Genomic DNA, 19,771 nt, shown 5'->3' with positions numbered 1-19,771 from the left:
TGCAGCTCTCATACAGTCTCCCACCGACGTGTAGTAATCAGATTTTTGCACGCTCAGAATTTGGCACAGAGCCACCAGCAATCGTGTCAGGTGTGCAGACTGGACGTCGCGAGTGATAGTATGGTCAGACAATGGTGTAGACAATTCACGGAAGACCCATCGAATGTGCACAACCCCATACAGCTGAGTACACGCAGGCCCTTTGCATCACTTCAGGTGAGAGATCTTGGACCACTCCCTGTACAGCCTTGGCCTTGCATGTACCGACTTTCATCTCTTTGTTTAACTGAAGAGGTTTCTGGCAGGACAAGGATTTGACAGCTACACTGCGATAGAGGTAGTTCCAGTCTTTGTTGTCAAGATACATATCCCATGGGCATACAAAATGTAGTGCCATGCTACAACAAATGCCAGAACAACGGTGGTGATTAGGTTAGGACTCACTGTTACTAATGCAATAAATTACAACTGATATTCTTCTTTTATTTATTCCTAATCGGTAGGAACCTTGATTTTATGTTATATTTTTTCAAATTGGTGTATTTTTTTATTTTTTACTATTCGGTGTTATTTTCCCCAAAATTCAAATTTTCATTTTAGTGCATATTCTGGCAACTATCTGAAATTATACCATCATGGCGTTTTTAAACTACTGTTTCAAAATGCAAGTCACATGGCCTACTTCTGATTCTTCGTGCGAGTTTGATATCTCGATACACCTTTTTTATTTCAAGGTAAGGATTTTAGATAATGGAATTTTCCACGTATATACTGAAGGGTGCATAATGACCATAAGTGGCAACGCACCCAAAAAAATTAAATTAATCAATCTCACGTTACAGATACCCATATATTATGGCACGAAAAATTGGCATTATCTTTTCTTGACTTTTTAGTTTTAAGTTTCTGGCAAATATACCAAAACTTAATACTCCATGGTGCTTTTAAACTATTATTTTAACTAACTATATTTAAGGTCACATGGTGTACATATTTTCGTGACAGTTTGAACAGATTTTTGAGGAAGTAAAAGTGCTCCCCTGCACTTTGCCATGAAGGTGTATAGGGGTGTGTAGTTAGGGCCACACACTTACTTGATCACAGCTGAAGGTGGGAGTGATGTTATGAGCATCACGCCCCTGGCCGCCTTTATACCTCAAAGTTTCCTCCAGGTACCCGCTTGAAATGATGCCGAGTGGGTGCCGGAGCAGTTTAAATAGGTGGAAAAGATCCCATTTCCCCCCTGCAGGGGATCTACCACTGGTCTCTCGCATGGTAGTCAGATGCCCTAATGACTGAGTTCACAATTAGCTTGGTAATTCAAAACACATCACGCACGACAAATACTGAAGTTGTAGCTCCCGTGTTGCGGTAGATACACACTCGATCTCCTGTTAGACCCAAGCCACTTTACTCTGTGATGCAAATGGTTTTGATAAAAGTTGAAAAAATTCGTGGGAAATACATGATTTAATGTGGCTGTCGGAGTTATTCCATGTACAACAAGCATTATACTTTACTTTTGAATAAAATGTTGGAAAACGTGCACGTTCTATGTACACAAACATGGCCTAGAAATGACAAGAATGTTGGATTTCATGGAATTTTTCGTGGTTTTAGGACATTCGTTAAAAAAATCGCTAAAAACGCCAACAATTCACACTATTTCAATATTTCGAACGGGCGAAAAATGTGTCCACACATCACTGCACATTAATAAACACAACTTCACAGCAATTACCATTTATCACAGTTTTAGCGTTTGCCAAAAATTAATGTCCCTATTAATTAAAAATTACTTTCTGGCCACCCCTTCGTATAAATCAGTAGATGGAAAGTGAAAATTTAGTAGGGCTGGAAGAGAAAAGTCATTTCTTGAAGAAAGTGATTTGCTTTTATAATTGAATGATTCGAGTAAATATGATATTAAAATATTTACGTATTTATTATTACTATTTTTTTCATAATATTGGACATTAACTCACTCAGTGAGAGATTAATGATAATGACCATCCATCGCGAGTTTAAATAGACAGGACAGAGAGTAGCGATAATTTCATTGCAATACTAGCGTTGCAGTCAATTTGAGGTTTGGAGCATGGACTTGCCAATTTTTATAACGTCTGCCAATGATTTACGTTTCACTGCATGTTGAGGATGCCAATTCAGTTTTTACGGTAGAGAAGTATTATTACTACTTCAGTATGGTCCCAACACCTCCCACTCCTTCATTTCGTGATTTGTAACATTCGTACTTACCTATTCTGCATTGCGAAAGATTCTTCAAGGTGGTATTTTGCTTTTTTTAACGAAAATAACTTGAAGTTCTGACATGAGTAAATAATGTTCAGTGTGTATGCAGTGTTTCCAACCTTCTCAACCAAAAAGTCCCCACGAACCATGCAAGCGTAGCCCCACAAACCATGCACGGCAAGGTTAGGTTAGCTTTGGCAAACATAGTTAAAAATGTCATCACGCGTAGTCCCGCAAACCATTCACGGATAGCCACATATCCCATGCACAGCAAAGTTAGGTTAGGCAAACGGTGAAAACTGTCATCTCCTTGCAAAACAACGGCGTGGTTGGAAACACTGACAGGGGGTTACGTCATCAAACATACACATCTGGTTCACGTAGTGGAAGAAAATGAAAGCAATGGCAATTTTGCATCGGAAAGATATTTCTGTTGAAAAATACATCAATTCCAGGTGAAATACAATCCGCGATGAAAGAAAATAAGTCCACGAACTTCTAAATGCTACAGAAAATCATTTCCGTAAGTAGTTTCTTCTGTAAAAATGAAGAAATCCGTAGGGACCATATTGAAGTGTTACCGAAGTATTTACTGTAAACTATTTCTTGTAGTGGATATCATGTTGCACTTGAAACATGCCGTACTTGTCTGTGCTATTTAAATGTGTAAAGGTTGTGCAAATTTTGCTAGCAGGAAACAAACTTGATGCACAAAAATTGCCTAACACACCAGAATGTCAAATGTTGCAAACTATATTGCACAAATGTAGAAATGACAGCAACATGCACAAATTGTTTTTGTACAATACTGACAGTTGCCAATGTCAGATCACACATATTTTCCAAGGGAACAAATAACACTTCAAATTATGTATCTGAATTTCTTTATGTCTTAAAAAATTGATGATTAGGTACTGAACCAAGCAAGTTAGGATTTAGGCATTATGTGGGTCACACTATGGGACGAAAATGTTTTTGCTTTTTGTTGGGGGAAGGAGTCCCAGCATTGAAAAAATGGTAAATGTCTGTTATATCGGAGACACATTTCTTCATTTTTACAAAAGAAACTACTTACGGAAATGAGTTTCTGTAGTATTTTCTCACCGTAGAATGCTACACAACAAGAAATAAGCACTTTTGATATAATAAACTTGCATTTTGTGCAAAGCGACAACATTATGGCATTGTTTCCATTATGTACCTACAGATGGCGCGAGTGTCGAAAGTCACGCGGTCTCGCCAGTGTTTCCAAACTTGCCTTTTTTAACCAGAATTTTATTATTTTTATTTTTTAACTGCTTACCTAACCTTGCCGGAAATGGTTCGTGGAGCTATCCATCAATGGTTTGTGATGACATAATGAACACGAAAGTAGGTATTTTTTTTGGTTAAGAAGGTTGAAACACTGCATACCCACTCCAAATCGACAAAACACAAGCACGACGTGCGATGATCCACAGCTGTGCACGCCATATTGTATGTTCCGCAACGGAAGAAAGGACCCAAAAGAATTACTCGTAATATGAAATATCAAAGTTATTTTCGTGTAAAAAGCATAATGGCACCTTCAACTATGTTCCGCAATACACAATTGGTAAGTATGAACCATTTAAAACTGAAAATATCCGATAGAAATGTGTCTCCGATATAACAGACATTTACCGAAAAAATTATATGTAAAATGGATATATTGATTAAGAAATACAATCTAATTTTTGAGGTGGGGGGGCGGGGTTCACTAATCATTGGCCCCATAAGCTTTTTGATTTGATCAGAAGCAAATTGAAATTCTGTACTAAAAAAAACTTTTAAATCTTGACAAAATCATGATCATCTAAGTAGGACTCAAAATTCACATAAAAAATCGGCCAGTATACACACTATATAGCACCATGATATCCATGCGATACAGAGCTGTCAGTTATCCTGTTAGAGAGTAAGGGTTAATGCCACATAAAATATTGTGACAAAAACAAATTGATAGCACGTGTGCTAACATAAATGAAAAACTTTGTTTCCCAGATGTGGAGATTATAAGGTCCACCATGGCAATTCACTCGAGCATAGGATGCACAGCACATATTCATTTATAAAATTTGCAACTTTTGAAATTATCCTATGCAGACAACTATAATTTGATTCTATAGGAAACACAGGAGCTCCACAAAACTATCTCCACACATGAAATACACTGTAAAAGTGCGAATAAGCCCAGTAAGGCAAAATGATGGCAGGGTTCAAACAGGCCAACTCACATTACCATGAATTGAAACGTACACTTTCTAGTCGATAGATACACACACATTTATATGAAAATCAGCGTGAATGTAAACTCTACCTTTGGGGAAAACACAATAATAAACACAATTGCCCCAACCACTTTCTGGTGGATGAAGTCTGCCTTCCACTAAACGAACGCCTCTCATTGCGCGAGATTCCGGGTTACGGTACTTCAACCCACAGGTCCCAGGAAATTGTGCAGCAAGAGTCGATAGTAATAATGTTCCATCATCTTCTGTTGGTAACTCAATAGGTTCTTCGCCTTCATCCTCTGCTACCTGAAGGTACGAACTCATTTCAGGATGCAGCTTGACGAACTGCGTCACCACTCTTCCACAAAATTATAAACTTCCAGCGTCTTATTTCACCAAGCCAAGCACTCTCGATATCAGGATGTTGGATGCATGATGGGAAATACCGTCCTTTCGGAAATATTCGTACATTTCCGTCACACAATTCAAGATGGCAGACAGCGAAAGTCACACGGATGGATTTGTGTCGAAGCTATCAACATATTTCGGCCCCTCGGAGCCAGCAGTGCGGCTTCTGCTCTCAATCTTGATAGGTATGACAAAATAGATGACACATAAAATTTCAACATGATACATATCTCTCTATAAAGTAGCTAAAGTTAACTTCAAATCTCGATTTCCATTGGTTACCATGTTGACTTACGTAGTACCTGTATTTCGATATTTTAAAGGGTCATTTTTTTGCCTTTTTGCTTTGGACTAATTCAATAATTTTTCTCCAAATAAGATATCACGTGTATCATACAGAAAATTTCTTTTCTTTCAGGATATGTAGTAGCACTGATACACAGATTGACATTAAACGGGAAAGCGCCACTTCTTCAGCATCTTTACTTCATAGCTACTGGAATTGGAGTTGGATACTTCAATTATGGTAATAAATCATCTCCAAAAGAAATGCATTAATATATTTTTGCAATCCTACTACATCAACATTATTTTAAGCTTCAAAGTAAATTCATTTTTTAATTTTTTTAACACACATATTGAAGAAACTGCTTCCCAGAGGGAAGTAATTGTTGGACAAGAAAACATTGTGCTTCTCTATGTATTGACATACTTTTGGCCCATGATTAAAAAAAATCACAACTAGAATACCGAATAAAATTATGAAAAGTCTGCCAGTGAACCCATCTTTTTTTGTTGTTTTCATTTTGCTGCTGAGAATAACATTCTCAGATTTGAATACAAATTACATCCATGATGTTTTAAAGATCATTGGACTAGAAATGATCTCGTATTGTAAATTAATGTAAATATATAGAATCAGAAGAAGCAACAACAGAATACACATACCACAGTTGTAAAAAAAATGTAAACACTCGCCTGGGAGGTGGAGAAGTTGCATGTTGTAGCAGGAGCAGAAATAAGAGTTGTAGATACCCTTGACTCTCTGTACCTCTGTTAGAAATTGAAAAAAAAATTGCATGGTGTTTGAGATTGTTATGGATATTTTCTGGTGTTTTTAGCTTCCGGAGATAATTATGGTGGAGTTGTTTACCTCTCTTATCTTACCCTGAAGTCTGTGAATATAGAACCTAACAGTGGGCCATACTTTGTTATATGTGGTTTCTGCACCCTGAAACATATTTTATATCACATAAAACATTAAAATCTATTGATTAATAAAATTTCATGTAATTCTCAAGGGGCTACAGTTCGTCAAGGTTCCCGACAAAACCTGAATATATGCTGGGGACCTTTCACCAATATATTGAGTGATGAAAACAGGATTTTATGTTTTCAGGGGGCCAAATTGAAAATCTTATTACCTATATCCTATCTGCCGAACACGTCTCACTTGTTTATTTCATCACTTTTTACATTCATACTTACCTATTGTACATTGCGAAACATTCTTTTAGGTGTAATTTTGCTTCTTTCACGAAAATAACTTCAATTTATGAGATTAACAGTTATTATTGTTCTTCCTTTTTCCGCACAGCTTGACTTGCGTAGTGGATTTGCAGTGTTTCCAACCTTACCAACTGAAAAATGCCTCGCACACAATTCACTCATAGCCCCCAAAATCATGCCCGCATAGCCCAAAAAAACATTCATGGTAAGGTTAGGTTTAGTTAGGTTAGGCAAACAGTTAAAATTTGGGGTTATAACCGGAAAATACCCCACACACAAATCAAGAATAGCCCCAAAAACATCATTCCTGCATAGCCCCCAAACCATTCATGGTAAGGTTAGGTTAGATTTGGTTTGGTTCGTTTAGGCATACAGTTAAAAAAAAAAGGGGGACTTCATTTTCTTCTAAAACAAAGCCGTGGTTAGAAACAATGAGAGGAGATTACATCATTAAACGTGTGCAACATCTGGTTCATTTAGAGGAAACAATGGCAATTGGGCATCGGAGAGATACTTATCTTCAAAAATACATGCATTCCCGGTCAAACAGATTCAACGATGAAAGAAAACACCTCCACAAACCTTCAAAATGCTACAGAAACTCATTTCGGTAAGTAGTTTCTTCTGTAAAAATGAATAAATCTGTTCAGTGGATAGGATACTGTTACCAAAATCTTAAAAAACTAGGGAAATTTTATAATATTTTGCTTTACCAGTACAAAGATTAACTAAGAACTCAATAAAATAAAATAAATACTGCCTTGGTCAGCATATTGAGTTTTTGGTTAGCATGGAAACAAGGGTTAATGGTGTTAAAGATTAACTGTCCAATGTGGGAAAATGTAATGTGGTACTTCCATTTTTTATTATTTTTCTCATTGGCGACTGACAATTAATAAAGGGTACCACTCTGTTATAGGGAAAACACATTTCACTCATCCATTTCATCTTTTTTACATTCGTACTTACCTATTATGCATTGCGAAATATTATTTAAGGTGAGATTTTGCTTTTTTCACTGAAATAATTGTAATTTTTCACATTACGAGCATTTATTATTCGTTGCTTTTTCGCTTCTGTTACATGCAATATGGCGGGCAAATCTTGACTAGCGTTGTCTATCATCTGTGGGTATGCAGTGTTTCAAACCATCTTAACCGAAAAATTCCTACTTTCATGTTACAGATTTTTTTTTTTTTTTGTACGGGTTCCAAAACCCCACGAACCGTACACGGATAGCTCCACAAACCATTCGATTAGCCCACGAACCATTCACGGCAAGGTTAGATTCTGTTAGGTTAGGCAAACATAGCTAAAATTGTCATGTTCTGGGAAAACAATGGCATCGTTGGAAACGCTGACCGGGGGAACACACGGAACATTTAGTTCACGTAGTCGAAGGTAATGGAGGCAAGAGCTTTTGTGCATTTCAGAGACATTAATGTTGAAAAATACATGTTTTACCGGTCGAATAAATTGATCGAAGGGAGAAAACACTTCCACGACCTTTCAAAAGTCTACAGAAACTCAGTTCCGTAAGTACTTTCTCCTGTAAAATGTGTTTTCTCTATAACAGACTGTTATGCTTAAGACTTACAGTACCGGTATTGAGAAATCCATAAGACTGCTTGTCATATTAGTGTGTGTGTTCTGTCATTTGTCATTTTAAATATATATGTAACTAAAGTATTCAGATCAATGTCAATGTATCAATCAGCACACATTTATGTATAAGTTTATTAGATACATTCACTCCAAATGTGCTCCTAATAATAATTATGATTGGTTTTCTTTTAAGGATGGGACATAATGCATACAGTTACAACTGTTTTTTTGATGTTCTGTAACCTGTCAGTAATGGGTGGCAATGTGCCCTCTGTGCTTATAACATTCATATTTACGATGGGCCATCTTCTTTTCGGTAAGTTTGATTTATCAGTATTCTTCTGTATGTTGGATGGTTTTGCAAGGTGTAAGTGAGGACGAGGAAAATATGGACAAGTTTTCAAATTAATGTGAGTTCATACTTGAAGGTTGTGGAATATGCATATTGGTGAAAGCAAGAAATGTGTATCAAAAAGGAGAATGCAAAATATACCAAGGACTGGTTTTATTAATATTGCTGGCTAGAGATTGGATTGGATCAGTGATCCATAAAGATGTAATCCTTCACAATAAAGAATAACAACAAATATTTATAATAATAATTACCACCCATTTCAGAAAAGCAAATAATTTTTTTTCTTTGTTCGTGAGGATTTTGAAACAGGATTTGTGAACTAATTTTCTGCCCTCTTAGGATTTTGCCTTAAATGCATGCTTCCAACATGTCTTATTTATCACAAATATTTAGTAATACAACAGTTAAACCCAAGTTTAGATTTGTTGATTAGAAAATTCCAGGAACTTAATCTTGGTCCCATTTTTTTATAGGACATAATGCCTGAATTTGGTGAATTTTTGTGGATAATTTAAGGTCAACTAGTTTATACAATCATCCCTAGCTTGCCTTGCCTACTCACATTAAAAGTAAAAATGGCAGAATATGTAAATGGAACCAGATTTAATTCTGCAATACATAACTGAATACACCTGCAAATAAGGAAACAATATATGTTTTCAAGATGACAGGACTTGTCCCCATCTGAGGCCACAGTCATGGATGTAGAGCCATGTGGTGTGAACACATGCATAAAACAGAAAAATTCATTCTTTAAGAAATGCACACTGTGTAATTGATGTGTATTTAGATATGTATCAAATTCATATGATATAGAACAGGTACATGTGTGGTGATGAGGCTAGCATCCAGCAATTGGTAGTTGGGCCATATTTATTTTTAATTTTGCATAATTTTTTGTTATTGAATTGATGTAAAATATATAAATGATTTTAGTAATGTATATTCATAAAAATAAAAAAAAGGTAAAGTGCTCCCCTGTGCTTAGCACCACGCCATGAAGGCGTATAGGGGGTGTGGGTGTAACGCCCACACTATTTTGATCCGGTCGTGAGTGGGGGTGATGTGATCAGCATCACACCCCTGACCGCCTTTACCCCCCAGGGTTTCCCCCAGGTACCCATGTTATGCGACGCTGGGTGTGCGCCGGAGCCGCTTCCATCGTTAGAAAAGTTCCCGGATTTGAACCGGCCGGGGATCGAACCCGGAACCTTTAACATGGTAGTCAGACGCATTACCGACTGACCCACCGCGGCCACCAATGTATATTCATATATTAAGATTAATATTAAAATTGGGGGCCAAGTGAAAATATAATTGAGAGAGCATTATTGATACAATATACCAACCATGTTAGGATTTTGTCTTAGTTATTAGCATAATTAGCGGTAATCACAAAATCCACTTTTGCTACAAAATATTGATAAAGAATTTATATGAATTAAAGCATTTTAAATGATTCCAAGATGGCATGCTTGATTAGATTCCCAGATGCTTTGTTTTTCTGCCATATCTGTGATGATTTTGCTGTATTTACCATCCTTTATTATGAATTTTAGTTTTCTCTGGTATTTATAGAATCCATAAAAACTCGCAAATTGTTTACAATTTTTCATATTTCTTGCAGGATATTACATGACTAGCACAGAGCACTATGACATCACATGGAGTATGCCACAGTGTGTAGTGACACTTCGTTTAATTGGACTTGCTTTTGATGTGTATGATGGGACAAAGAATGAAGTAAGTGTGTTTGGTACCAAAAGATGTACATAAGTTTTTCTAAATATTTTGAGGATGTCAAATGGTATTTTAAGTAACACATAATAGTCTGTACCATAATTGTATTCAAAGAAATTTAGGTCTGTGCTGAAGTTTAAATGTTGAATATTGCAACATCGAAATTGTTATCTTGATACATACAGTGGAACCTCGATTTTACATTTTTCAGTGGACCAAACTGAAAAAAACTTAAAATGCAGGAAAATGTAAGACCGAGGAAAATTTCTTAACAATTTGCTATGTTTGGACCATATAATGAGGGAAAATGTAAAATTGAGGAACGTAAAATCGGGGTTCCACTGTACTAATGATGGGCTGATATGAAATTTTGACCAATACCGGTAACCGATATTCGACAGATCTGTTATAAAATTCCAAATGGTTCGTTGACCTTTGGGTCATTCCATGCCAAATGAACCAATTTTAAAATAATTAGTTGCAGGACAATTTTAGGAAAAAATCATTTTTAGTACATGCGTTTGTACATGTTTCTAGATATCGAAACCAATGTTCAAAAACATTTATTTACTTTTGTTCTCCTGGGGCAGCCATTTTTCCAACATGGCGCATGGCTTTTTTTTTTTTTTGCTAATGTAGCACTTTTCGGAAACCTTAATATCTCAAAAACCATTCGAACTAGAGACCTGACACAAAATTCATTTTGTAGCTAATGAAGTATACTTCCTATGATATTCAAGTATGTTTTGCTTAAATTTGCATCGTAAGTGCGAAAATTATGGTGGAAATTGGGGTAACAATAGTTACAAAATTGGATTTTTAAGCCCAATTTTTTCAACGAAGGGGTTTAGTCTAAGGCTTGATTTTTTTCCATGTGTAGACCTGCCTGCAGTGCTTAGAAATACAATCCTTTTTTACAGCATGGGCTGAAACATGACTATTCATTGAATTTTAACAGTTTTCGGGGTTAAATTCTCAGATTACAGTTTTCGGGGTTAAATTCTCAGATTGGTCCACTTGAAAAAATCTGAAATTTGGCACAAAGGAAGCCCTGCATGAACCTAACTCACAGTAAAACTGTCAACTTTTAGATTCAACTCGTTTTGGTCAATATGAGGTAATGTAAGTCACCTAATTTCTGATGTTGCAAAGTAAGGTTAAGCTACATCCCATACTTAGAATAATGAAGTGTTTTATTTTTTAAATTTTGGTTAAATAAAGCGTCAGAAAATATAGTAGCATAAGGTTTATATACTTGACTTACCAGAAATTGAAATTACAAGGTATGACAATTGAAAATCTGCGAAAATCTCATTGCAAAAGGTTTGATTTATTAAATACCCATGACCAGTTGGTGTTGTCAGCTCCAGTTTCGTATTCATTATCTTTAAATCAGGCAGAATTCTTTGTTCTTTCACTAAGTTCCTAAGTAAATTATCAGAAACTTTCAGTTCATCACATATGTTCTTCCTTGACCAAGTGGTAGCAATCAAACTGATGATTCTGGCCTTTTCAACATTAGTTTTTTGCTCATTTACATTTTTCTTCTTATTATTTCCATTATATTATTGTACTGGCCATGCAAAGGATTGTCACACTTGCTTTCCTTTTCTTCAGTTCTAATACTTTGTGAAAAGCAACTTTCCAGTTCCCTTTGCACTCATCGTATGATGTGATTAGTTTTTCGAGCAAGATCACTTTAGTTTTTCTGCAATCAACCTCCTTAGTTTTGAAACAGCAGATACATCAAAAACAGAATAGACTTCATGCATTTCCTTTCGTTTTTCTTGTGTTGGCATAAAGACATCATTTCCATCCTGGCATTTAAGTGAGTCACTTTCTCCAGATATGAAAATTTTACTCCAACATGTCAGGCATGTTGATTTAACTGGTATAAGGCTTACTTGACACTTTTTGCCTTACCATATGATGCAAATTGATTTTAAAAATTCCCTTACTTAACCTTTTTTTGTAAGTGGTACTTCTGAAGATCACAACATACTTTACCATATAAAAAACTATTTTCAATGGTATTTGCATATTGTCTCTAAGCCATCCACCTGTAGTCTTGACCTAAGAAGTGTTTTATCATTTTTACCGAGTTCATTAAGATTTTTTAGGTCTTTGGCAACCTTACCAAAGTATTTATGATAGTCCTGTCTAGTTAAAAATTCTACAGAACACTCCATATCCAGTTCCAGATAACAAACATTCACAAGTCACTACTCTCGGCACATTAGGCAAAGAAAGAATGACAGCAGAGATTGTCCATGCACAGATCAATTCCAGGCTTGCCTCACATCTTATCAAAACATGTCTCTGAATCTTCTGCTGTGCATGACTCACATCTAAATACGGAGAAACTAGTACTCACTTTTATCCACGAAGCTGTTTTTTTTTCTTTTTCGATTAATTTCAGTGGCCACTGCCACCATCCTCGTTGGAACTTGCTGTACTGTTGCTTGGCGTGCATCTTTTGTTTGTACTTCTCTGGCTGCCACTAGGTGTGGTGTTGTTAACTGTGCATCTCGATCTGTGTCTTCTCCTATTTCCGGGCGATAACTGTTGTAGTAGGGGAATCCAAGAGTGGTGTGCTTGCCCGCTATCGATGTTTAGCTCGTGCGGGAAGTGCATTATGGCGTACGTTTCCTTGATTTTAATGTCTACGAGCATGTGGGCAGTGTGTTTGACTTGAACCTTTTGAATTTTATGGCTATTGTATTTGATATGTTTAGCAAGACCAGTAGTGGGTTGGGTTTTTTTCGCATCTGCTAGGTGCTGTTGGATTCTTTCATTGACAGATCTGATGGACCTGTCGATGTAATGAGCCTTGCATTCATACTCTGCATCGTATACACCTGGGTTATGAAGGGAGGAGAGAAAGTACCATTTGTGTTTGTTCATTTTATCAGCTATTTTGGAATTGGGTTTGTGCGCTACTTTGATGCTATATGGGAGAAGGGCTTTTGATAAGCGGTTGGAGGTGGTGGGATGGTAGGGGAAGGCAAACCATTTATATTGGCCGCTGGATGTTGATTGTGGCTGGGTTGCTTGCGGATTGGTTGGTTAGGGTGCCTGACCTGTATTTCTGCTGTACTGCACCAAGTGGAAAGTTGTGCTTCAGTGTAGCCATGTTTCAGGGCTATTTCAGTGATGGTGGCTATCTCCACTCGTAGATCCTCTTCTCTGCAACAGTAGGAGAAGGCTCTTCGATAAAGTTCAGCCACACACTGGCTTTTTGCTTGGGGGGATGGCTAGAGAGAGCATGTATGTACTGGTTGCCTGCATCCGGTTTTCTGTAGACAGTGGTTGTGAATTTGTTAAGTGCACGGCTGATGGTGATGTCCAGGAAGTTGATTTTACCATATTTTTCTTGTTCTATGGTGAAGTTGAACCTGGGGTGGATGCTATTTAGCTTGTTCACTAGAAGGTTGAGTTGTTCTGTCTTTTTGTATACGACTATTGTGTTGTCCGCGTATCTTCCATATCGGATGTATTGTAGTTCTGGAGTGTGGAGTATCTCTTTTCAAGCCAGGGGCATGACGATGTTGGCTAAAGGAGCTGATAGTGGATTGCCCATCGCAAGACCCTCGGATTGATTGTAGAATTTATCCTCAAACTGAAAGTAGTTGTGTTTTAGACAAACTTGTAATAGCCTGGTTATCTCTTGTACCTCTGGAGCAGGGATTCTGTTTGTTGTCAGCAAGTACAGCAAGTTCCAACGAGGATGGTGGCAGTGGCTACTGAAATTAATCGAAACAGAAAAAACTGCTTCGCAGATAAAAGTGAGTATTAGTTTCTCCATATTTATATACTACCGGGTCTCTCTTTTTCCCAATTATGAATACAGAACATTTGCGTGTGAAGGAATTGCAGGAATACGAACAGAACAAACGTAAGTTACTTGTGTGTCGATTGGACGTAAAATTCTTGAAAGCGTGCAAACGGTGCGATGTTTTTCCCAAGTTCATCCAGTGGAAAGTGCAAAATAGCAGTTACAGAATGAAGAACGTCATTCATAATTCACAAAAACGTGCGCTATCAGCTGTCATTTCTGACAAACATGCTGAAATTCGCCAACTGTCTCACGCATGCGAACAACAAAAAAATAAACTGGGAACCACGCTACCACCTGCTAGGTGGGAACATGCAAAGGATAACATCAAATACATGCTGCAAATCTTTGAAAACCAAAAAACGAGGTCTCTCCGCAACAAACCACCACCTGGGAGGAACATGGCCTAGTGAGAAAACGATCAACCCAGATCGCAGACAAGGAAAAACATCATAAATCTGTCATCTCTCGATCCCAAACAAATTCAAAGAACTCCTTGCCTACGGTGACAATTAATGAAGTATATGAAATAAATTGGAAATTAGTGACAAACCACGTAGTACACAAGCTGTATTGCACATCATGTAAACGGTACTACAGACATTCGGATTTAGGTTATGACATGTTCGATATGTCTGCCATCTCTGGCGATGGCGTGGCGTAGACGAACAGCAAAATTCTGCATGACCTGCTGAAGTGTCGAAACATCGATGCTGTCGATGACCTCCTGAATGGCAGTTTTCAGCTCGGCAATAGTTTTGGGGTTATTTCTGTACACCTTGTCCTTAACATAGCCCCACAAAAATGAGTCACAGGTGTTCAGATCCGGGGAATATGGCAGCCAAGCGAGTCCCCTTCCAGTGACCTGTGGGTATCCCAGAGCCAGAATGCGGTCCCCAAAATACTCCTCCAGGACGTCAAACACACTCATGGTCCGATGGGGTCAAGCTCCATCTTGCATGAACCACATCTTGTCGAAATCAGGGTCACTTTGGATAATGGGTATGAAATCATTTTTCAAGAACCTCACGTATCATGCAGTAGTCACCGTGCCATCAAGGAATATCGCACCGATATACACTCCTGCATGCTGTACCGTGACATTTTCACTTGCAAATGGCCGACATCAACATGTTGCGTGCGCATGCGCATACGAATTCCCATCATACCCTGTGGCCAACCACACAGTTTGGACGTCATCACGCGAACCGTTCAGAAATTATGACTGTTTTATTTCATATAGTTCATTAATTGTCACCCTGTAAGTTTAACGTTCAAAACAGTAAGCCCCCCACCCTCGACCTCATATGTGCAGCAGAAAAAAACAGCTTGTTTTGCCCCCAAACCCCAAGATTCAGAAAACATCAGAATGTCAGCAGCCGGAATTTTTCAAAAAGTGATGACCAACAGTGAAACCAGGAAACCTAATCCAGTGCACCAAGAAATCTCATCTGTCCTCTCCGAGTTTGGCAAATGGCTGAACGCCAATGAAGTTTGGTGTCTAAAATCTGACAAAACGAACCAGTTTGTAATCATGCACAAGGGTGATTACTCTACGAAAGTAATAGACAAACTGAACAGTGACTCCTACAGTGTCATCAAAAAGGACCCCACAGACAGGTACAATAGAATTGTGAATTATGCTGTGAAATCGAGTGTAATACTCAGTGAACAAGACCACAAATTCCTTTTCAACCCTTCACCTGCCATTGCCTATGGCATTTCCAAAACTCATAAACATGGAATCCCCATGCACCTTATAATAGCTGGCTTCAATTACCCCACAGTCCACCTAACAAACTGGCTAAGAAACAAAATATCCCAATTCAACCACAAACTAACATATATGTTCCTCAACAGTGCCGATGCTAAAAATCTAGTGACTTAATACTGCAAGCTGACAGTGCAAAATTAGCCAGCATTGACATAGTAGATATATACAGTTCAATCCCCTTGGACCTAGCGCTGCGTTCAGTTGAAAGATGTTTGACAACAAACACAATCCCTGCTCTAGAGGTGCAAGAGATAACCAGGCTATTACAAGTTTGTCTAAAACACAACTACTTTCAGTTTGAGGATAAATTCTACAATCAATCCGAGGGTCTTGCGATGGGCAATCCACTATCGGCTCCTTTAGCCAACATCGTCATGTACCTGGCTGAAAAAGAGATACTCCACAAGAGCCTTCTCCTACTGTTGCAGAGAAGAGGATCTACGAGAGGAGATGGCCACCATCACCGAAATAGCCCTGAAACATGGCTACACTGAAGCACAACTTTCCACTTGGTGCAGTACAGCAGAAATACAGGTCAGACACCCTAACCAAGCACAATCAACCCATCCGCAAGCAACCCAGCCACAATCAACCTCCAGCAGCCAATATAAATGGTTTGCCTTCCCCTACCATCCCACCACCTCCAACCGCTTATCCAAAGCCCTTCTCCCATATGGCATCAAAGTAGCGCACAAACCCAATTCCAAAATAGCTGATAAAATGAACAAACACAAACGGTACTTCCTCTCCTCCCTTCATAACCCAGGTGTATACGATGCAGAGTATGAATGCAAGGCTCATTACATCGGCAGGTCTATCAGATCTGTCAATGAAAGAATCCAACAGCACCTAGCAGATGCGAAAAAAGCCCAACCCACTACTGGTCTTGCTAAACATACCAAATACAATAGCCATAAAATTCAAAAGGTTCAAATCAAACACACTCACTGCCCACGCGCTCGTAGACACCAAAATCAAGAAAACGCATGCCATAAGCATTTCCCGCACAAGCTAAACATCAATAGCAGGCAAGTGCACCACTCTTGGATTCCCCTACTACAACAGTTATCGCCCGGAAATAGCAGACGACACAGACCGAGATGCACAGTTAACAACACCGCACCTAGTGGCAGCCAGAGAACTACAAACAAAAGACAAACGCGAAGCAACAGTACATCAAGTTCCAACGAGGATGGTGGCAGTGACCTCTGGAAAAAGAAGAAAAAAAAAACACCAGCTTTGCAGATGAAAGTGAGTACTAGTTTCTCTGTATTTATATACTACCGTGTCTCTCTTTTCCCAATTATGAACTCACATCTACTTCACCGAATCTCTTTTCTTGATTAAAAAAAGGAACAAACAAGAAGAACATCAAAGGCAGGATAATGTGGCAAAAACAGGGCTGTATACTAAAAAAGTATATGTAACCCCCCACCCCACCCTTTCGAAATTCCTGGGCATGCCACTGCCTATCTAAAGCTGCATGTACTGCTACATTTAAAAAAATGTTTTGGGAAGCTCAGTTTTGGAGCTGACAATACCAACAGGTCGTGGGTACCTAATAAATCAAACCTTTTGCAATGAGATTTCGCAGATTTTCAATTGTCATAACTTGTAATTTCAATTTCTGGTAAGTCAAGTATTGAAACCTTATGTTAACCCCTTCATTGAAAAAATCGGGCTTAAAAATCCAATTTTTTAACTATTGTTACCCCTATTTTCACCATAATTTTCATACTTACGATGCAATTTTAAGCAAAACATACTTGAATATCTGTTGCCAGATGAACCAAGCTTTTGCAATGCAAAAGAAGCTGCATATATAGGTATTTATTTTAAAAAGTATGGAATGGAGATTATCTGTTTATGTCCATAAAAATTATAACAAGATGCAGAATATTGCAGTACATTGTAAAATATGTATAGATATATTGGATCGGTAAAATTACAGATAATTCCTATGTCTGTCGATACCCATAGAGTACCTATTAATGTCACATCGCTAATACCTAGTATATACAGTAAGATGTCGATTCAGGACACTGAGGCTCTAGAAAATTTATAACTGTAAAAGCCAAGAAAATTTTGTGGACACCAGAAAGTAAAAAAAGAAAATATTTAGGAACATATAATCAGTGTTCCACTGTATTTACAGGCAATTTTCCATTAGATACATGGCCTCTTTAAAATGATATCCTTTATTTTAATGTGAAATTAATCTGAATTTATTTCTGGAACTGAACCATTAATATTTTTCATATTAACTATACTCTTTACTACATAAGTATTATCAAAATAAAGTTGAATCTGATGTACTTTTTCTCTCCTGCAGTCTTCGCTGTCTGCCTACCAAAAAATTAATGCACTGAAAGGAATACCTTCATTGTTAGAAATCGGAGGCCATGCTTTTTTTCCATCTAGCTTTCTTGTGGGACCCCAGTTTCCTATGAAACGGTATCTAAATCTTGTAAATGGAGAATATGCAAAGCAGGTGAGCATCTTATTTCAGTGTTTTTTTCTTTATTTTCTTGAAATGGAGTCTGTTATTTTAGCTTTAATTTGTGCTTTAATTGAAAGATGTATTGGTATGAACTGATGCCAGTGGTATCGGACTGTATCGGTTGGAATATATTAACAAATAATTTCCTGGCACTTCGATCTTTCACGGGGTCTGTAAATATACCAAACTACACTTGCTAAGTTTGGTTATCCTGAACATTAGGCAAAATTTAAAGTTTCCCTTATTTGCTCCAGTGTTGTGAAAATCTAAATTTTGTGATTAGGCATTTTAAATTCTGACATAATTCTTTAATATTTCAAGAAAAACTCTTGGTAAATTGATGCATATAATTAGAACGGAATTCTTTGCACACACTGATATTGGTATTTTTTAAACTGTAGATCCAGTCCTGGATTAGCATATCTGAGTGCAGAGTGGACTTAGAAACTGAACTTTTACTGAAAGTGTTCTTAATGCAGATTACTTTCATGCTGGTGTGCTACATCTCGTTCGTGGGTAAGGTAAGGCCCCAAGTTATGGGTGCCACATGCTACGCCCCCTTCGTGTAATGGTACATAAATGTTATTTACCACGGCTATAGAAATATTCTTAATCTCGGGGGATAGTTCTTTATTCGAGAATTCCAAATAAGAAAGCATTCTATAGCCAAAGGGATATAGTTAATGCAGATCTATATTCAGAAAACTGTACACAATACAGAGAAAAATATATAGCGAAGCTTGTATGTACATAATATATATACACTATCTACCAAAAAGTAATTGGGCATGTGTACAAAATGGTTGTCTGGTGGTGCGAACCCTGTTAGAACCTCGTGGAGACACCTCTTGCTGCTATAACAGCAGCCACTCTGTCAGGCATGCTCTCGACTAGTTTGTGGAGGATGTCCATTGGAATGTGTCGCCATTCCTCTTGCAAGATGTCACTCAGTTGAACAATGGAATTTGGCCGCATCTCCCGAGACCTCACCCACCAGTCCAATGCCTCCCAAAGGTGTTCTATGGGATTGAAATGAGGACTCTGTGCAAGCCAGACCAATCGGTGAACATTGTTGTCGGCATACCACTGCATAGTAGCCTCCGAAACATGTCACCTAACATTGTCATCCTGGAAGTAACAGGGGTCCATTCCGTAAAAACACCACAAGGTTGGAAGCATTTCATTGTCTAGTATTGTACAGTATGCCTGCAAGTTCATTGTGCCACGAACAACCACCAGTGGTCCCACTAAATGATACTAAGTGATTCAAATTAGATACTAAAATTAACCACCATCATAGGTGCCCAATTACTTTTTGGTAGATAGTGTATATATATGTATCATTGAAAGGAAATCATTTTCTTCAAAAGAGATGAATTATTCTTCCAATAAGAAAGGCTTCTGCTTCTTTTCTTCTCCTAGTTTGAGAAAAGGCTTCTTCTTCTTTTCTTCCTTTTTATTTGGGAAAAGGCTTCTTCTTCTTCTTTTCTTCCTTTTTATTTGGGAAAAGGCTTCTTCTTCTTTTCTTCCTTTTTATTTG

At 37.8% G+C, this 19,771-nt stretch overlaps 2 protein-coding genes across 3 annotated transcripts in view; one reads left to right on the top strand and one right to left on the bottom strand.

The window, feature by feature from the left end:
- The window catches only part of TBPH (TAR DNA-binding protein-43 homolog), a 68,374-nt gene extending 63,421 nt beyond the window's left edge, over window positions 1-4,953 (bottom strand). The window contains exon 1 of one of the 2 annotated variants that reach the window (XM_083135312.1): window positions 4,592-4,953. In XM_083135312.1, the coding sequence (XP_082991438.1) occupies window positions 4,592-4,829 (238 nt within the window). In that variant the 5' untranslated portion in view covers window positions 4,830-4,953. The remainder of the gene's footprint in view (window positions 1-4,591) is intronic. The other variant, XM_083135313.1, reaches the window with a different exon arrangement.
- Window positions 4,954-4,973: 20 nt separating this feature from the next.
- nes (lysophosphatidylcholine acyltransferase 3 protein nessy) overlaps window positions 4,974-19,771 on the top strand; it is a 40,737-nt gene continuing 25,939 nt past the window's right edge. Inside the window, exons 1-5 of the mRNA XM_083135321.1 lie at window positions 4,974-5,098; window positions 5,332-5,439; window positions 8,221-8,343; window positions 10,010-10,125; window positions 18,064-18,222. Of these exons, the coding sequence (XP_082991447.1) occupies window positions 4,996-5,098; window positions 5,332-5,439; window positions 8,221-8,343; window positions 10,010-10,125; window positions 18,064-18,222 (609 nt within the window). The 5' untranslated portion in view covers window positions 4,974-4,995. The remainder of the gene's footprint in view (window positions 5,099-5,331; window positions 5,440-8,220; window positions 8,344-10,009; window positions 10,126-18,063; window positions 18,223-19,771) is intronic.

The sequence above is a fragment of the Lepisma saccharinum genome, chromosome 14, assembly GCF_977018435.1.
Source record: "Lepisma saccharinum chromosome 14, izLepSacc3.1, whole genome shotgun sequence".
Classification (NCBI taxonomy): domain Eukaryota; kingdom Metazoa; phylum Arthropoda; class Insecta; order Zygentoma; family Lepismatidae; genus Lepisma; species Lepisma saccharinum.
The sequence above is the reverse complement of the archived record's forward strand: the minus strand, read 5'-3'. Positions and strand labels throughout refer to the sequence as shown.